At 34.0% G+C, this 21,011-nt stretch overlaps 1 protein-coding gene, 1 long non-coding RNA gene and 1 pseudogene across 9 annotated transcripts; 1 reads left to right on the top strand and 2 right to left on the bottom strand.

Annotated features, from left to right (window-relative positions):
* Positions 1–7,941: 7,941 nt before the first annotated feature.
* LOC114315133 (uncharacterized) lies at positions 7,942–11,969 on the bottom strand (annotated as a pseudogene). The gene is made up of 9 exons (XR_014339393.1): positions 11,795–11,969; positions 11,533–11,625; positions 11,389–11,446; positions 11,264–11,289; positions 10,928–11,163; positions 10,593–10,851; positions 8,770–8,947; positions 8,529–8,684; positions 7,942–8,416 (listed from the first exon to the last, which is right to left on the bottom strand). The product of XR_014339393.1 is annotated as an uncharacterized LOC114315133 (transcript).
* A 329-nt stretch (positions 11,970–12,298) lies between these two features.
* On the bottom strand, positions 12,299–16,889 carry LOC114280253 (protein XRI1). Of its 6 annotated transcripts, XM_082886197.1 has the most exons (8): positions 14,701–15,541; positions 14,403–14,478; positions 14,229–14,321; positions 13,779–13,877; positions 13,331–13,543; positions 13,090–13,229; positions 12,567–12,630; positions 12,299–12,474 (listed from the first exon to the last, which is right to left on the bottom strand). In XM_082886197.1, the coding sequence occupies exons 5-8, from the start codon at positions 13,392–13,394 to the stop codon at positions 12,314–12,316; spliced, it is 429 nt and encodes a 142-aa protein (XP_082742323.1). In that variant the 5' UTR covers positions 13,395–13,543; positions 13,779–13,877; positions 14,229–14,321; positions 14,403–14,478; positions 14,701–15,541; the 3' UTR covers positions 12,299–12,313. The 6 variants fall into 6 exon arrangements, with proteins under 6 accessions (XP_082742323.1, XP_082742324.1, XP_082742328.1 ...); XM_082886198.1 differs by having other exon boundaries at positions 13,331–13,877; XM_082886202.1 differs by lacking the exons at positions 12,299–12,474; positions 12,567–12,630; positions 13,090–13,229 and adding an exon at positions 16,402–16,889 and having other exon boundaries at positions 13,417–13,543; positions 14,229–14,478; positions 14,701–16,338.
* A 335-nt stretch (positions 16,890–17,224) lies between these two features.
* Positions 17,225–19,649, top strand: LOC114260873 (uncharacterized). 2 transcript variants are annotated; one of them, XR_003628757.2, is made up of 3 exons: positions 17,225–18,724; positions 19,249–19,340; positions 19,440–19,649. It is a non-coding gene; the product is annotated as an uncharacterized LOC114260873 (long non-coding RNA). The 2 variants fall into 2 exon arrangements; XR_003628753.2 differs by having other exon boundaries at positions 19,249–19,355.
* Positions 19,650–21,011: the final 1,362 nt, after the last annotated feature.

Here is a 21,011-nt window from a genome sequence, read left to right as displayed (position 1 = left end):
TTGTTGTAGACAATGCATGATGATTTGGCAAACTAAAACTAATCAATTGGATATGTCATAGAGTATGACGGTTGATAGAATACATTAACGTTATGTATTGATTGATTGTGTATATGACCTATGTGTATATACATTGTGTGTGTAGGAGGAGATAGGGGATGTACTCCACGGTTTAGGGGAAGATAGGGGATGGACCTCTAAACCGGATGTTGTTTGGGAGAGATAGGGAATGGACTCCACTGATACAGCTCATATGCTTGTCAGATAATGTGTTGATATAGCTCATATGCTTATCGTTGGAAGTGTTGATACAGCTCATATGCTTGTCATTGGAAGTGTTGATATAGCTAATATGCATATCTGTTGAAATGTGGATACAGCTTGTATGCTTATCTGTTGAGATGTTGATACAACTAGTATGTTTATCTATTGTAAAAATGGGAAATGTTTAATATGATTCATTGTCTCATATAAGTGATTGGCCAGGTTCTGAGCCGTTGATGTAAATTGTGAAATTGGTAAGAAATGGAAACTGAAATGAAATGGAAATGGGTTATGAATTGATTTATGAAAACTGAACATTTATCAATTGCTAATATCTTAGTCACTGCTCATACTGTGTTTAGCATATCTCTACTGGGCGTTGGCTCACCCTTTATGGGACATTATTTTCAGGTACAGGCAGTATGCCACCTCCAAGGACATAGCTTAGATGATGATGAGAGTTGAAGACTCTCTTTTTTTGTTAATTTTGTTTTATTACATGTAAATTCAAGCCAAGGGCTTAATATGTATTGAGTTAGTACTCTTCCTTTTTGTATCCAAGTGTTAACTTGGAAAGTTGTAAGCCCATAGGGCATTTGCTTTTGTTGTTAACATGTAATACAGTTGTAAGAATTACTCTAATGAATAGAAATGGTTGATTCCTTTTGTATCAATGCATGTCTAAAATGTTGGGTATTATGTATTATTTCGAGGGCATTACATACAGAGCCTCTGAAGATTCAGCTGTACCCACTTCTTGTATTTTCCATTGCTATAGGTAAACAGAGCACTTATAAACATAGGCAAAATAATCTCTTTCTCTGTATTCAAGTCCAATTCAATTTGTTTCATATTGATTCAAATATGTTCACATCATTTCATTTTGGTTCAAGTATGTTCAAATAGTTCACACGCTCACACATGTAGAGGAAATGCCCCTAATTCTTTTCTAGGACATCCTACAGCTCATATGGACTCGTGTGTGCGGTATTACTCATGCTCTGATACCACTATGTCATGATCCAAACCTGCCCCTATAGGTTTAGTGTTGTAACAGGCCAGTAATCGTGGGATTACCAAAGGCCTCTGACCTAAATATCATACAATATAAGGGGCTGCAGAAGCAAATATATAAAATATAATGTCCATTGAGCTGTGCACGCATACTTGGGACAAAAATTTAAGACATATCCATGAACCCATATATGACTTCATATACATAACCATTGCACATTGTCATAATATGCAAAATAAGACAGAAGAACTATTTACAACACAATAAAAGTCTAACTCTTATAACTTGGTTCGCAAAACTCGACCACTAAACTCTTTCTGGAACCTCCTCGGGAGGCACAATAGTTGGCTGACAAAACTGACCTCTAGGCAATCATCACTGAGCCTAGTCACGCGCCTAGTCACCTATATACATAAATAATACAGTGAGCTGGAGCCTAGTGAATAATAACAGAGTAATGTATAGAAAGTATTATGTCCCGTAGGCATGGGCCTCTTCTAAGGATACCACATAGACATTTCAAAGAATTAGATCATCATTCATGTAATCACAAAATAACCTTTTGCATCGTTTAGAAATAGTTCATATCATAATGTATAGAAAGTAATTCATATCGAACATAGCTTTACTAAGTTATTACTCACTGATAGTTTCACAGATAGCTTAGATAAACCAATAGATCAACAGCTCACGGTGCATGACCTACACAAACATAACAGATACACATATTAAAACACACGTTCAGTTCGCACTTAACTTATTTTACTTCATTCTTAGTGTGTTTCTAAGTCTTATCCTTATTACTGTGTCTTAACTGGGGCTTAAGAATGCTTAGGATGCAATGAAGATGCCAAAATGCACATGAAAGCACTTAGTCTGATTTGCTAAAAACAAGGGCTTCGGTCGAGCGCAACTTCGTTCGTTTGAACGGAGGTTCAAAAATAAAGGTGGTCGCTTGAGCGCAACTTTGGTCACTCGAGCGATCTGTAAACTTTGCAAAAATACTAGTTATGTGAATTCTCTACTTGACGGCCGCTCGACGATCGCTCGAGCGTGAGACTGAGGTCTTCGCTCGAGCGTAACTCTAGTCGCTCGAGTGGTCTACAAAATGTGTAAACTTCTAGGAGCATGCATTTTACACTTGAGCTAACTTTTGGTCACTCAAGTAGAAGTGAAAAATTAAGAGTAGTCGTTCGAGCGCAAGTTATGTCGCTCGAGCAGAGAAGTAAAATTCTAACACAAGTTTAACACAACAAAACTCATCCTTTTGGACCAAAACTCAAGGAAACATTTAGAAACTTGTAGGAAATTATGAATTGAAGATCATTTCGCAAAATCAAGGCCCAAAAGCAAGCCAATTCTTCCAAAATAAAACTTGAAACTCATGATATACACATGCATGTAATCTCTTCACACTTAAACCTTTCAAATCATACTCAAACAAGGTAATTTGATGGAAAACATGATGAAATCTCATACTTAAGTTAAAAACATGGCATGCATGGGAGAATTACTTGAACTCAACTTCAAAGTACCATGGAATGCATATGCATGCATGATTTACCCTCATCTTCAACTATCTAAGTTCAAATTATGCATTACTCAACTCAATTCTCTTGAATTCATGTTCTTAATGTCACAATCATATGACTTAAAGGTTGGATTCATACCTAGGCCTTCCAATTTAAACTCAAAAGGCTTGATTCTTGAGTCTCTAAGTTCAATCCCTCAATTCCTAGCAATTCCCTTAGTTTGAGCATAATTCTTCTCCAAATTTACTATAATCTCACTCTCTCTCATGTTTGGAGCTTCAAGACAATGAAATGAAGGTGCAAAATGAACTAATGGATTCATATTAGCCTTATATAGGCTCATTAAGGAAGCTTAAATAAACTTGGTTTAAAACTAATCAAGTATCATTATTTTATTCTAATTAATTCGTTCCGAATCGAATTTAAATTAAACATACCATAATTTCCTAAAAATTCCAAATAACACATATACTAAGTCAATTTCATGATCGGATGCCGATAAGGCCTTCAATTCGCAGAACAAAATAGAAACACAAACAGATCTTTCTACGATAGGCAAATAGAAACATAAATAATGCATCACACATGCAATTAATTCCGAATTTTATCTTAATTACTTATTAGGCATCCTTAATCATGGTTTAACAGTTAATCATAAGTCGAGGTTGTTACAACTCTTCTCTTTCGTAATCGAACTCTTTAGCTATTCTTCATCGATCTCTGTTGCTCAAGGGCTTCACTCTAGCTGTTCTTCATCGAACTTGAACTCGAACTCGATCTCAATCTATTCTTCATCAAATCACAGATCCAAAATCGATATCATTCTTGAACCAAATCGATCTTTCTTGCTCTTCATCTCAGGTACGATCGATCTCTCTTGCTTTTCATCTCAAATCAGATCATTTTCATTCTTTGATTATCTTCTTCTCTCTTCAATCTCTCTTCAAATCTCTCTCTCTCTCTCTCTCTCTCTCTCTCTATATATATATATATATATATATCTAAACTCTGTTTGGATCTATTTGTGTTCGATCATGGAGATGGAACGTGTGAATGAGTTTCCACATACGCACATGGATCGTCATCCTAGAAAAAGACCGTGTTTAGGTTGGGATGTTGCTCCTCCGGCCCTTAAGGTATCAAATCTTTTCTCTAGATCTCTGGTTTTATAAATATTTCTTCTTTTTTTTATTCTATTTTTTGCTAAATCTTGTCGGAATTAGATATGTGGTAGATCAGGCATGAGAAAAGGTTTATGCTTATATGTTTGATCGATTTTTATTGGCTAATTCGTTGCAGTTGATCAGGTTTGGAAAACGGTTTCTTATTATTATTTTTTTTATGTATAATCGATTTTTATTGGGTTGTCACGCCCCACTTTTATATCAACGGATACCATTACCAAATCTTTCATTATAACACAATTTCAGAGATCATACGTAGAAATTTAATACATTAACGAGCACTATTATTAAGGTTCTCTCATTCAAATATGAAATGAATCCAACATGAGATAAAAATAAATAAATTCCCGTAGGTTTACATCTTTTAAATTAAAAGAAAGGGTTTAACTCTTTTACATCAATGACATTCTGCCTACAAATAAAAGGCCCCATGGCCAACACAGAAAGAAGATCCTCGATCTTGAAACCCTTCTCGACATTCACCTGAAAAGGATTAGCAACGTGGGATGAACATAAAGTTTAGTAGGGATCCCAATATGATCCTAAACAATAACAACATACAGATAGCTATGATCATGAATGCTTTAAATCATATCTTATACATATTGTGGCAGTTTATACAGAAATATACTTATATAGGAACTTTTCTCAAAATCATTCATTTCGTTCAACAACATAAGCAATTTACTTTTTATTTCTTCTTGTTACCTTTTTCCCAAAATTCATATGACAATAACAAGTTTTTGAAAACAATTTCGCAAAGCCCACTATGTTTTCTCCCACTTTCCGGACATACACCCGATTTACCTTCTTGAAACATGTTCACAAGTATTCGATGTTCTTCATATTATTCACAATCTCAATACAGTACTTGCGTCTGATTCCAACACATTCATGTCTTTACATACATACATTCAATACAAAGGGTAAAACAACAAGCAACCAACGACTATTTACTCAACATATGAGGCAACTCGGCCTTCCAGAATCATAACCATCATAACCCATAATATACACAGATACATTGAGACAATAATGATAAATAAGTTCTGCTCTACCTGCCTTAAGCACAGTAAGCCAAAAATACACCTTTCCATAACGAAATGCCAGGCCAAAGATACACCTCAAGCCATTTTAGTCTTACTTCATTTTGTGACAATTCATTTCAAGTTAATTTATTTCATCTCAATTCATGAGCCAATTCATTACATTTTAGACACCCAACTGAGGCTACAACTCAATGGTTTTCAAATCATACAACACATACACATAAACACTTCAAATTTTTCTTTCACGGATATTTCATCTGTGGGCAACCGTCAAAAGGGACCCATGTTTTCTTTCACAGATATTTCGTCCACAGGCAGCCGTCAAACGGAACCCATGTGAACGTAGGCTATACAAGCGCTACAATTGCCATTTTACAAATATTTCGTCCACGAGCTAGGCACCCATGTATAATTTCGGGACTTTCACCTAGGACACTCCGACCAACTTAATTATAATGGAGTTCATCCCCTTTCTCCTCCCAAACAATCATTCATACATACACAATGTATATAAACACATAATCATATATGGAGTACATCTCATTTCTCCTCCCAATTAATCATACATATACAATGTAAATAAACATAGTCATATTCAATGACAACCAACGAAAGATTAATTTCAATTCACCTAGTCCACATGCAATTTCTACAACAGTCATAGCTATCCTCCACCGATAGCCCAAAAATATATTTCTAAACATATATACAATCTCCAAAATAGATAAACTATCCATATTTTCATAGGTGATAGATTACAAATATCCAACTCCACCATTTACATTCATATCTATCCATTTCTACATTTCATACGAAAGGAAAACAAAAATCCAATTCTCGCAAGACTTTTAGTCCAATAACAATGATAATATATAAAGATTCCAAAATCCGACCTCAAGTTCATTATCAATTTACAAAGGGTAATGATTTCATTTTCTTTCAAAAAGACCACTTTTCTTTATTTTCCAATCCACACAACTCCAACCATTTTCTAAGAATTCATTCTCGTCATTTTACAAAATCAAAACCAAATCCATCCTCTTTATTTTACAAAACCAATTACATTGGTATCAAAACCATAACTCAACTCAACTTCACGTGATTAATCTAAAACAATACCAACACCATGGTTACTTCTCCTTTTATTTTCTTTTAATATAAACACAATTATACAACCCATATTAGCAAAATATAAAAATTATTCAACTTCCTCCCTTTTAAATCCATTATATAAATAATATTAAATTAGGACTTTCCTCCCTCTCTTGACAAACATAATAAATCATTTTTCAAATAACCCAATAACAAATAACTTAACAACTCCAATCACAAATATCAAACTCTAGATCCCATTTCATGGCTTTCAAGAAAATCTATAATGAATATGGTTTTTATGCAATAAAATCTACCACATATCTATCTATAGATGAAGTACTGGAAAGGAGCAAAGAAATCCCTTCCTCTTGAAGTGAAGAGATGACAATCCAAAATTCATCGGCAATGAAACCACGAACTATTCGGACCAAAAGGAAGCCCTTGATGAGATCTACAATCTTTCTCAAAGGACCATGGTAAAAAGATCACTCTATGTGAGTAGATCTAGAGATCTAGGTGCGAAAAGTCAAATTTTAGAGAGAGAAGAGAGAAATCACGGTTTAAGATGAAAATGGGAGAAAAAGTAATGAGAGAAAAGTAGTTTGGGTCTGTTTATACTAGTAGAAAATTGCCCTACAGTCAAATAAAAAGGACAAGTCCAAAACCCCCAAAAGTATGGCCCATTCGATCCCCAAAATTCTGAAAAAAACACACAAGGGTCGACCCTTCAGGTAAAAAAGGCAATCTGGCAGCAAGTAAGGGGTCGACCCTTAGATAGGAAGGGTCGACACTAATTTCCAGCAACTAACACACAGATTCTGCAATATACAAGGGTCGACTTTTCCCAGACTGGTGTCGACCCTTAAGGTCAACAACAAAAGGCAAGTGTCGACGCCACTAAGATTGGTGTCAACCCCCGAACAAGATTTCTAAGTTCCCAAACAACTTTTCAATGTAAACAAGCGTGAACGAACAATCCCAACAAGTTTAAATCGATTTTCACTCATCCAAAACCAAGATACAACAACACCAAAGATCCCTAAAATAAAATAAAGGATTCAAATACACTTTCCAAATATTTTAAAAGGGTACAAGTGCTACGTGGGTAATTTGTCGGAGTTTTTTAGTCTGTGATCAAATCTGCAAATTTCAAATAGCTCTTTTAAATATCTATGGAAGAGTTTTGTTTAGATAGTGATTTGTTGACAATATTGTTTTTATTTGACCATTAATTTTATGATTCCATAGTTTCAAAGTGCGTTCAAGGGTTTTTGCTGTAGTTTTTTATGTGATTTTGTTTAAAATTTTCAATTTTTTGTGGGTCTAATATATTTACTAAAAAAATTTAAGAGCGCATATATATAATTTTAGAGGGGAAAATTGGATAACACACTGCTGGAAAACAGATTTTTAGTGGCGTTTAAGAAACGCCGCTATATCTTTCAAAAACGCCGCTAATTCCTTTTGCGACGTTTAGTACCAAACGTCGAAGCTGTGGCCGTCGCTGTATCTTTACGACGTTTTAAAAACGTCGCGATATTAGAATAGGCGGCGTTTTTAGAAACGCCGTGAAATGTCCCTACCATGACGTCACTATGATTTTAGCGACGTTTTCAAAACGCCGTCATATCTTTTTAAAAAAAATTGGCCGTTGACCTTTTGGAGTTTAAGTGGCGTTTTAAAAACGCCGTGAAATCCTCTTTTTTTTTTTTGAAATTATGCTAATTTTATGTAATTAAACTAAAAAAATACCTATAATAAAATTGAATAGCCGTAATATGAAATAATAACTCCCATTCAAATTATAAATGCAGCATTAATTCACTTTCCTATTCAATTTAATATCCAATCATCATTACCCACAAAATAACATATTCAAAAATTAAATTCATAATTCTCAACCAAAAAATCAGCAGTCCTATGGCAGCAAAAATCAACACCAGCCAAAAGTCACACATAGCCTTGTTCTTATCAACTAGACCAACTTGTATTACAAAAGCTTTTGTAAAATAATTTGCTTCCAAAAAATGAAAAAATGGATCATTATCCACATCCATACTAGATCTACCAGGTGTCTCTGGTGTCTCTGGGCGCACGCAAGTTTTACATGTTATAATCTGAATGGAGGAAGCTTTCATATGGCGTTCCGTAGAGTGCTCTCTGGATATCATCCCAGTTCTCAACGTGTTGGGACAATGAACCTTTGTGTATCTTCACTTGCTGACTCTTCAGATCCCTCTGTGGAACCCTCAGAAAATCTTGGACATCCTTCAATTTCTGCAAAATACATGGAAAACAGTACTTTTGTATGGAAACAGAAAGAAAAATAAAAATAAAAATTGGCATCTTTTTAGGATCAACTGTTTTATAAGACGATGAAATGTCTTACGGTGGAATTTTTTATTATGTCCTCGTAGTATAGGATAATGTGTTGGGTGCTCTTGAAGTATTCTAAAGCTTTGGCAGTCATTTCCTCTACTTGCCTCAGATTGCGGATCAGCAGTGTTGTATCGATTGTAGGTTTATAACTTGCAAGTATTTCTGCCTGAAACAGTATCACTTATTCATGACACAGAGAGAAGGAGAGGGAGAGAGAGGGGGAGAGAGAATGACTTGTGAGAGAGAGAGACCTCATGGGATGAATGCACATGAGATTTGTGTTCCGTTCAGTGGCTTAGCATTTTGATCGTAAGAGTTTGAAAGAATTGAAATCATCCTGCGCAGAAGATTTCTTCTGAAGAGAAAAATCAATGAAACGCCCTTGGTATTGAAATATTCTACAATTTCTTCATGATGCTGCATTAAACCCTGCATTTAAAATAAAAAAAATAAGGAAACCGTACTGTGGTTACATCAATTCAACATGCATGCAACAGAGGAAATTAACATTACAAAACTGAATTATAAGTTCATACACATTATTAATAACATCAGTAAGTAATGAGTGTGGTCAAATTGCATAATTTCAAGGTTGTCCGTGTCAGAAAGATGGAAAATTTAGCGGAAAACATGTTTTTTTAACAGGTAAAATTCTGCAAAATGAAAATTACAATGTTATCAATCTTCTGTTTAATCTGTTGCAAAATAACAGTTTAATCATTTGCCAAAAAGAAATTATGAAAGTTTGAAACTCATACTATATTCAGCACATTTAAAAGAAGACCATGGACCTCACAATTGAGTAGTAATAACTTGATCCACAAGAAGGTTTATCAACTCCAAGTCTGATTGCAGCATAAAATCAATACATCTGAAATGGGACAAGTATATGGGGGGTGTTTTAGCTAAATTGAGCTTAGCTTTTTCAATTTGGATGCAATGTATAGACTCCGTCAACCAATCCTAAAGTCAAGGCATTGAACTAACTGTCGCTATAAGTTGCACAAACAATTCTGGGGAGAGATTGTTGACAGCGATGTTTTAATAAGTTTAGAAAATACAGTTTTAGAGGAATAAGTCCACAGAATGATTTAGAACATACGTCATCGAGCAGAATTACAGAAATTTTGACTTTGCCAGAAAAATTAGATTGTATGTTTATTGGAACCAGGATTGGAAAATTTGGGGGCTAATTCTCGGTCAAGACACATGCGATTACTTTATTTTAGTACATCAGGTAAAATTTACTTTGTAATTAGAACATTTGAGAAGTGCCTCTGTTTGTTCATCCAGAGGAAGTCCTTTTCCCCATTACTTTTCTTCCTCCTACACTCTGTAGCTCTTTTATTTAAAACAAAGAAATAAGTAATATTAATAATTTGAAACCTCCCATGTCAATAGATGCGCATTGAATTAATTAGGATTTTATTCGATGGATCTATAACACCACCTCAATCTCTTTGGTCATTACGTTTAGAGTGGTGCAACTCCTGTCTTTCTCCTATTTGTCCTAGTCATTCATCTTGGAGGAAATATTAACCTCCATTATTGTCACAACCCTCTATTCATGTATAAGAGTGCATGAGGATTATATTTGTTTGTTCTCATAAAGAAACACCCTATTTACCAATAGTGTGTGGAATATCTGTGATTATACTCAACATTATGTAATTGTTCTATGCAATAATTAGAAGATTACAGCAGGTTGCCTAACAAACTCACACCTGAAAAGCTTAATTGCTTGTCAAGATAATTCAATCTTCCAATCTAAGCCTAGTTTGACATATATAAAAATATTTATATGATAATTAATCTAGGGTGCTTTTGTCAGTGTAGCGTGGAACAGTTGACAAAACTATAAAATCAAACAATCATCATGTTCAGAGTTTGTATCAACTCTTAAGCAACCCAAGAATGAGGAGAGATCTGATTATTGAGACTTACACACTTCAGCTATGGTAGACATACCTATAATAACTACTAAATTGATGGCAAGTTATCTCATATGGAAAAATTGATAAACTAATTTGTAAGACAGGAAAAAGTTGAATAATTCCACCAAGGCATCACTCACCTGATTAAGCATCCATTTCAAGCCAACTGCAGCGGTGCACTCATTCTTGGAAGCACTGGTCAACCAGTCAAGATTGTAGATTTTATCCAAAGTTTCGACTATTGTTGAGATATTACTCCTCCGGACTTTTACAGAGAAAATCTCTCCATTGGAGCTTATGTTTATATGACTATTTAATAATGTCTCAAACCATCCACTCCCGGATCTCTGAGTAGAGATTATGGCAAAATATCTCACCGGGTTGCATTTACACTCATCCCTAATTATTCACATCACCATATATCAGTACATTGATATGAAATATAGACTCAGAATGACAATAATTAATGCCTTACCTGCTAAAAGTTTTGGGTTGCGGATAATGCACATAAAGTTTTTCCCATGTTTCTATAATAGGTGGCTCACACGGTCTTTGGATCACTTGAACATTTAGCAATCCAAAATTTGTGCGGGTACTGATTTGCTTTAGACAGATTGAGCAGATATAAAGACCACATAGCATTGCAAATGTCAAGACAATCATTCTCAACACCAACGAGGGTTTCTTTGGAGCCTTCGTAATTATAGTATCCTGAAATTGGATTTTATCTATCAGTTGTTAAACCGTAATTGATGTAGTACTTACAGATATTGTAATACTTCATTCCAATAGATTAACCTCGGTATCTCACCAATAAGCTGGTTACGAGCAAGGTCCCTACAGAATAAATTTACACAAAGACAAGGCATACATATATATTAGCCAAGACTGGAATTGAACTTTTGTGAGCATTCACAAGCTGTTCAAATGTTGTACCGATCATCAACAGTTCTTTATAGCTTCCGGATTGAGTAATTTCTCCACCTTCTATAACCTAGGGAAAAAAAACAATTTATTCTATGCAATGAATTGAAAGCTAGTATGTAAATACAAGAGTGGCAATTCAAAGTATTTCATTACCAGAATTTTGTTAACCTGGGAGAGAAATTCCACTTGATAAGTCACTAAAATGACAGTCTTCTTCTCCAGGGCAGTCATAACACAGTCCTGCAGCTACATCATTCAAAAGTTGGTGACAATGAGAGATCAACTACGTCATACATACCACATGCCTCAAAAGAGATCAACTTTGTCTCTGTTATATTATCTTTGGGTGCATCACCCGTGCTCAATGCACCTCCCATTGTCAATTACCAAAATAAAATGAGACATGAGATAATACCTGAGGTGTATCTGCCCAATTACATAAGTTGTTAGAAATAAGTATATATAAAAGCAATAGCATAGAGCAGATAATGAAGCCTGAGAAGTATTTGGAGATTCTGAGAGACACTCCAGGCAAGAAGTATTTGGAGATTCTGATAAACACATACATTTAACAAATTAGTTAATGAGAGTTCACATATATAATATTATGAGCAACACATATTTTTAGATTGGAAATTAACAGGGAGAAGTAACAAACTTTGGATTGAAATACACAAGGAATCCATCTTTGCATTATATTTATGTAAATATGGCATTTCACCTTTAGAAGGCAAGATTTTATCATTGAATCAATGATCACTGCTTATGACTTTAAAAATATAAAAGCAAAAAAGAATATGAAAAAATATAAATTAAATTTTTGCTTAATTTACCTTACTACTTCATTTACAGATTTCTTTGTTCCACATATTATAGTGGTTGAATCATAATTTATATACATAATAAACAAAAAAGAAACATAAATTTTTTTTTTTTAATAAAATAAGGGAGAAGATGAAGAAGACTGAATTGAAAAGTTGAGAGATATATATAGATCATCAGGGCTGCAATGCATCTCATCATTATTGAAGCAATCAGCTAGCCATCCCTCAGATGACTGATCCAGGCCCTCATGACCAGTTGCAGATGTTTCCTCTATTAAGCACATTATAACAAGCAAGACAAAAAAAAACATGTATGAATGTTAAGAACCTATTCATCTCAGAACAGAACTTTACAGGACAAACCTTCAAAACCAGACACCCAATGCGACATATCAGATAAAGCCTCTTCAAGCGAATCTTCTCTCTCCTAATCAAAGAACCAAAAAAGAGTGATCCAATGGTTTTGTGAAACTTGATTCAATCACACAAATTAATACTAAAACGTAATTTCAACTGAAACTTTGATTATAAATGCAAGTGTTTGAAACTTCCTTAATGAAGTGAGCAAGAACAAATTAATTAGGTGAAACCCAAATCTAAACTAGTTCAGAAGTTGCATTGACCAATAATGATCATTGACCAATAATGATCCCCTGACAAAATGTTGATATCATAAAATAATTTATCTTGATATGTGGTGGATGATAAATTTGTTTCCCTTCCAAAAGATAGAAGTCATATAATTGTCAATATACAACAGAACAGGTATCTCAACAATTATCTTTTGTGTGAAACCAAAATAAGACCACTATGTAGAATTTTTCCCCAAGAACAGCAAAAGATGTATCATGTAACATTTTCCACGAGGAAATAGGCTTGCACAAACCTTCGATTTTAAGAAGACAGATGATATCTCCTCATTGCAAAGAGGGGAACCCAAAATCTCATTGTCAAACTGCAGCATTCGACGTCTCTTTACTTGTGAAGACATCTCCGTGCATTGCTGTAATTCCTTGTCCATGTTTACTGCAATTCATTTTTTTCCAGATAAAAAACAGTGTCCTTCAAATCGAACAAGCATTAAAAGCTAGCAAATGTCGAAACATTTTAGTAAAGTATAAAACTACCATTGTCAGCAACATGGTAAGCCAAATCCCCACAGGCCTTAACAGGTGTTGTTTCGTCAAACATGTAGGACAGATCTTCTTCATTCTGGCTTACTCCATCCCAAAGGCATGGAGATGAATTATTGGATTTTAAGCAGCATAAGGGGTGGGCTCTTCTTCTTCTACAGCAGAATCTTTATCATCTTCTGCCACCATCCAGGGTTGTTTAGGCCCCTGAACTCCATTAACCAATCATCAAATTCAATACAGATGCAAGTGTCATTACATCACAAGAAGTATTGCCTCAATGGCTAAAAACACAATTGCTTCAATATATATATAGAGAGAGAGAGAGAGAACAAACTCATACTACCAAAACCAGCTCACATATAGACAAAAACAGTTACACGTCATATGCAATTAAACCATGCAATGTGAGACAAAATATGAATAGTACAGACTCAATTACCTTTCCTTGACGAATGATTCTTGGGAAACTCCCAATCATATCAACTACAGTGGACGGATCAGCCACTCTAACACCCGCATCAATGACAAAATCAAGACCCTGAGATGGATAAAATAGAGCAAGTCAAGTAAGACATATTAAGAATCTTACAGCTATATTCTCACCATCCTTGTTTTCCACCACATAAACCAAGCAACCAAGTTATTCAACACAAATTGCAGACTGCCATAAAAAAAATGCTAAAAAGGAATTCAATTTCATGACCAATTTGTTTTTCCACCAAATGACCAAATAAAGCTAACTGACGCTGAATTTCTCTTCCCAAAAGATAGCATAAAATAGGAATGATAGGTGCAAAACAGGTAACTCGAACATAAGTTAAAATTAATTCAGAACCTATACATGTAAAAAACAATGGTTAGTCTTTACATCATTGTAAAGAACGCCTACCTGCATTCTCAAGCAAATTGAACCCGCTGTTCCAGTCAGGGGGCAAATTCTGAGCATTAGCTTTCCAAGTCTCTTCAAATCCCGCAAGCTCATCTAAGAAAACACCACAACATCAGCTCTTTCCTTCACTCGTTCATTCAACATAATGCCTCCAATAGTCTCATGGAAACAAACCTTCATTCAAGTTGTGTAAAGTCTGCATTGTGTCCACTTTACCATCTGAAGTACGCTTCATCGTAACTGAATGGCCCTACAGAAGTAATACAACCATCAACTTCTCAATAAAATTGTATCCTCACCCAACCACCAATTACAGATGAGCTTTTAAACTAATCAGAACCAGGAATATTTAGTTGGCTTGTTTGGTTAAATATTGTTTCTCGAAATCACTTCAATACACATCCCAAATAAAATAATAAATGTGTAAAAACAAAGTCATGTGTAAATAAGGCTACAAAGAAGTATATAATACCTTATCGTGGACCCCTCTAGAAATTGTATTCAGCGCTTCCCCTACTGTCTTATCTTCCTCATTGATCTCCATCAGAACCACCTTTTTCACAAACAAATACAGACATAACAACCAATAAAAAAACATTACTAATTTCTGTTAGATAGCTTGATATATACTCTTAGGGCCCATTTACTAACAGTTTAAGCTTCTCAAAAAATTGATGATGCATCCCGGTATCACCAATGACCTAACATGGTATCAGAGCTTAAGTTGGAGGAAGTCCTGGGTTAAAAAATTTCTGTTTACATTTGGTCCCTGTTCAGATTCTTTGTTATCTATATATGAATGTTTGGATTTCCACGTGCAAGATAGGTTGCACATGAGGGGGTTTTAGACAGCTTGATATACATTCTTTGGCCAATTTATGGGCCCATTTCCAAACAGCTCAAGTTCTTGAGAAAATTGGTGAGCTAATGGCATCTCCAACCCTTACTCAAATGTTGGCTCAAAACTTAAATTTGAGTGAAAACACTTCGAACACTTATTCACTCCTTGACTCAAAAGTCATACCAAATTGAGTTTTATCCATTTCTTTAGGCAAATGAAAGGTAGACTCAAATCTTGGCTCAAATGTTCATAGACTAGATTTGCTTCATTTAAAGTAATATTATGTACCAAACTGCCATTCTTGGGATATGATGGAAATTTTTAAAAATAATCTGAGTAAAAATTGGTGATTTCCATAGTGGTTCATATCAAATAAAGCTTTTACTCGAATTTGAGTCATGATTGGAGATGGCCTAATAATATCAACTTTCTCAACTTGAAAAACATGGACTGTGGCTGTGTTGTGGTGGAGATGTGGCTGTATGGTGGCGGCTAACTTAAAATAGCTTCAGCAGAAACCTTCCTCGCTTTGATGGCTCCACAAAATAGATCAAAACAATCATCCAACTGAAAAAACATTTAATGGGTAAGTTTTCTTGGGGAAAAGTAGTATGTATGTCAAATTGAATTTGTAATTTTCAAGTAAGAAAAGGAGTACTAGTGTATTATTACCAATGAAAAACATTCAATTTTTTATGATTATGATGATAAGTTTCATTGTATAGAAGAGATTTCGTAAGCCCTAACTCAGGCCTTCTATTATCATCTGGCATAATGCATTCTTTTTTCTATTCTTGAAAGGGGAAAAAAAAATTGAAACTGAAACGATATGGAATTTTTTTTTACGAAAACTATTTCTAATCGTTGTCTTTGGAAAAGCTTTTAAAAAACACTCCAGTAATAGGAAACACTTTCATATTGTTTTTAAAAAATTGCAAAATTTGTTCACACAAAAGAAACAAAAAGAAAAAGATATGAATGTTTCTCAACTTTTATTGTTTTTATTCCCAAAAACACGAAGAAAAAAAAAATGAAAATATTTTGAAAACAAGTCAATGCAATCAACTGGTTGAACTTTTTTTTCTCAATTGATCTGAATTTCACAGGACTGATTTCACCGAGAGAGAGAGCAGAGCAGAGCTCACCTCTCGGAATCGCTGAGATTAACTTCGATTTCGATTTCGAGAGAGAACTTCGAAATCACTCTGATGAATAACCGATGTGAATCGTTGAGACTGATCTGAATCTCTGAATCACCGAGCTGAATCTCTGCAATAATTAGGGTTTAGACAGCAGAGAGAGAGAGAGAGAGAGAGAGAGAGTGGAGCTCACCGATCTGAATAGCTGAGATGAACTTCGATTTCGATTTTGAGATATGAATCACCGATACCGATCTGAATAGCTGAGATCTGAATCGCGATCTGAATCGAAATCGAAGTGATATGAACTCAGATTTGAATCGAAATCGAAGCGATATGAACTTAGATCTGAATCGCAATATGAAATCGAAGTGATATGAACTTCGATTTCGAGATCTGAATCGCTGAGACAGATCTGAATCGCTGATATGAACTTCGAAATCGCTCTGATGAATCACTTCGATTTCGAGAGAGAACTTCGATTTATGACGATTCCATTGATAAGCAACTGAATCTCTGCGATAATTTGATAAGCTGTGCTCAAAATCGAACTTCGAAATCGCAATCCTGAGATGAATCACCGAACTGAAGAAGAATCGAAGAAGAATCACTGAGTAAAAGACTGAAGAAGAATCGAGAGAGAGAACTCATCTTTTTTTTTCAATCAAACAGATTCAATCCTCTGAGACAGAGAGAGCAAGAGAGACAGGAGAGACGTGGGTTTTCAAAATAAAGGTTTAGAGAGACAGAAGAGGGTGTGAAGAGTGACAGGATTAGGAGGCGTTTTTCAAAGGTCTTCTATGCACAAAACGGTACCGTTTTGATTATTAACAAATGCGACGTTTAAAAAACGCCACTAATTATTAGAAAAAGTGACGTTTAATAAAACGTCGTTAATTAAACGCCACTAAATCTCTAATTTCCTGTAGTGACATTTTCAAGTTAAAATTCTTTGGCATTTTGATTCACTAGATGATGATTGCATGTGTGTGTCTGTGGTTTTGTTTGCTAAGAGATGGATAAGGAGAATAAAAGGAATGGTTCTTCTTCCTCTGTGTTTTGTATCTTTTTTCCTATAAGTACACTAATTGGTGATTTACACATGGGCTACTATATATTATTACTAGATAAAGTGCAATTACACCTTGATCTCATTTATAGAACTCTTTGTTCCTTATGAATACTTAATTAGGAAAATAAAAAAAATATGCCAGTATCAAATTAAATGAAATGGATGTATATCCTAGATTTCTATTTGTTAAAATTGCTGTTATACCTTTTCAAGTCAAAACTTTCATAGCCATTTCTCATCTCTGATGCACATTTGAATGTCTTTTCTTTCTTTGTAGCCATAGATTTAGCATCAAAGAACGCGTTTATCCTGCTATTATACCTGCATAGAATAAGAAAGTTACTGGGAAGGTTTGTTCATCTGACATTTTGATTTCTGCTCAACACCTTTTTTTTGTTCATGCAACATAGTTCAATGATGTCACTTTTTTTTTTTTAATATGAAAAAAAAAAACAAGAACAAATATGTTAAATTTCATCTCTTTTCTATTTCCACTCTACCATAAGTGCTTGCAGTTTTCAATTGCTTCACTTATGCTGCTATCTTTCTTGGTGGAGATGTGAAGTTTCCTTTCATTGTGTACCAGACTAGTTTTCAAGCTGTTGTGTCAGACTAGTGAGTATTGGGAGGCTTTGGCTGTTAAGTAATGCGATTAAAGATAGATATCTTTCTTGCAAGTGCTCACATTATAAATTAAACTATGTTGCTTCCTTCAATAATGTTCATGAAAATCTTATAATTGTTTATATTGTTCATTTAACTTTTTTAACATACTGGTGTTTTGATGTCTAAATTAACTGTTCTTTTTTCTTATGACACTACACTCTGTGGAGAGATTTGTTCAGTAGGTGTATGTAGTGCCTGAGTATTCATGATTGTCTAAGCATGTTGCATATTAAAAATCAAGCACGCTTGATTATGTCATTTGCCACATAAAAACAGGATGGTTAGTCTTGTGAGCTTGACAGGTTTCATTTGACACTATTTCACAATAAACACAAATTGTATTTCATTTTCTATGTTATAACAGACTTTTTCCACAAATATTATTGGGTATCACACTTCCTGAATTAGGTATATTGGACACTTTTGAGGATGTTGAGAGCAATAGGTGCACTGTTGAGGTTTCTTTGATGGTATGTATGGCTGAAATCATCTTATATTTTTGTATGGATCATTGGTGCACTTATATTACCATTTCAAACTGGGAGGTATAATATAGAAACTATTTCAAGGTGACATTTTTGTTGCTTTCTTCAACTTTTTTTCTTGGTAAAAATTTGGATTATGAATTTGATTTAGAAAGGTGAAAGGTTTTATATGGTCTTGGTTTTTGTATATGCAGGAAGGTTGGTCACCCTTGAACTTTTATATTGAGGATAAATTCCATCGTGCCACTCGTGGTGGAGCTAGAGGTGTCAAATCCATTACCAATTATGCCCCGGTATACACATTATTTTGCCATTTGAATGTAAAATAGTTGATTAATTTCTTTGACATCTAAAAATTTACTTGAAAATTTTTTTCCTCATAAGCTTGTCTTAACAAATAAACCGTCATACATTGTGTGATAGAACACAAGTAATGCGTATGTTGGAACAAGCAATTTCATATTATCATAATGTTGAATAAACAAAAAAATGCCACAAGATTATGACATTCTGTTTTTTAGGCAACTTCCCTGCCCATTGACATACATTTTAAGAGGTTAAGCTGAGGTAGTTTAGTTTGTAACTCCCATTAATCTAGTTGATTCTTGTTTGTGCAATTTATGATTTTGGATCAAACGAAATGTTTGTAGGGTAAGTAGGATAAGACAAATAAGGGAATGTGAATTTTACGAATTTGGGTGTTAAAATGAGGGGAAAATGAAACATTGGTTCTTTTTATCTGCTTGTTTACATACTAACACTTTTTTAGAGTAAATTATGTTAATTAATTTGTTTTTCCATTGAGGTTCTTGGACAGATGGAGGCACATGATTATTGATAGGGGTTGGTTGGTTGGTTAAAACTACAAGAAGTGAAAAGCTTATTGGCTATGTGCGGTTCAAGAGTGAGGTTGTGGCCTGTGAGGTTGATTTCTGTTATAAATATATTTGTTTCAGTTCTATATTTATTGGGTGTATTGAAATGTAATGCTTTGTTGTATTATTGCAGAGCCAACATGATGAGTTGAAGGCAAAGTTTTTCGAGGAGAGAGCAGCCTTTGAAGCTAAATACTAGAGCACGCTCCATATTATTTTTTTATTAAAATGAGAAAATATTAGCAATTTTATTTTTATTTTTTTGTATTCAGTTAAAATATTGTGATTTAAGGTTTTTGTTTTTGGTTATGGAAAATTGGAAAATGAATACTGACATTCATTATGGTGTATGTTTTGAAAATGGTGATGGTTTATAGGTTGGGTTTTTTTTTTTTTTTGTGATGAAAAAACTTTGAACAGAATTCAAAAACATAATGTTGATATTTTTTCTTTTTTTTAAAAAAAAAAAAAAGGCAAGGTGGCGATTTTCATAAAAACGTTGCAAAATGTCGTCAGGATTACGTTATAGTTAACTCTCCTTAGAGAAATAGTCAATAGATGTTAAGAATTAGTGACGCTTTTAAAAACGTTATCTAAACTCTATAGTGACATTTTTAAAACGCCACAAAGATATGACGGCAGCTGTATCAGCGAAGAATTTTTTAAACATCGTCTTATCTTTTTGCGGCTTTTTTCTGACCTTTTGCAGCATTTTAAAAACGATACTAATTCGCTATTTTCCTGCAGTGACATCATGGGATTAAATAATGAAGTGATTAATAATGAAAAATATGCCACTATTATAGGCTTAAGAGTAATGATGAATGTTGGAGATAAATTTAAAGAAGAAATGGGCCTAGTAGAGCATTAGCTTTCCTCTACCACTACTTTGTAACAAGAAGGAAATGTGGAGGAAAATGGTCTTCGTTTTCCTTTTGTTTTTATGTAGGTATGTGGATGTAAACATATGTCTCCCAAATAAGAGACACCCCTTGGGAAAACCATATCTTATCCTATATCAATTTTCTATAAACAATCACTAACTAGAAGAAAAGGAAATTTGAGCAGAACAGACAAGGGCAAAGATCGAATTAATTGTAGTTTGTCTCTGGCGTGATTTGGATTCAGTTTTAATTTGTTTAATTTTAACTTTTATTGAACGTGTGTTAATTTAATTTAATTGAAAAAAAAAAATTCAATAGAAATTACGTACATACATACTTTCTGTCAAAAAAGCTAACGATTATCTTGAATTAAACTGAATTGAGACAATTTTAAAATTAAAATTGAGTTAATTGAAATTATATAAACAAAAACGACACAAGAACAAACTGTAGGAACTATCATCGTAATTTGTCCTAAACAAAATGTGATTAAAAAAAAACTTACGTAGCATTATGATAAAATTAAAAAATTAATAAATTTTGGTATGTCAATCTAAAACATATTTTGACTCACTTATTTGTTTTGACTAATAATAATATTATAAATTCATACTTAACTATTCAAAAATTGCTCATACTTATCATCTTGAGCCTGTGTTTGGCATGTGGGTTTGCAAGTTTTTTTGGTTATTTTAGCCACAAAAAACAAAATAGGCTATTTTAGCCATAACAAACAAAACATCACATCTAACCCATAATCATTACATTCTTCTCTCACAAAAAAACTTAAAAAAGTCAAAAAGTCCTTCCCAAACCAAACT

The sequence above is a fragment of the Camellia sinensis genome, chromosome 9 (genome assembly GCF_055761805.1).
Source record: "Camellia sinensis isolate YWXY chromosome 9, ASM5576180v1, whole genome shotgun sequence".
NCBI lineage: Eukaryota > Viridiplantae > Streptophyta > Magnoliopsida > Ericales > Theaceae > Camellia > Camellia sinensis.
The sequence above is the reverse complement of the archived record's forward strand: the minus strand, read 5'-3'. Positions and strand labels throughout refer to the sequence as shown.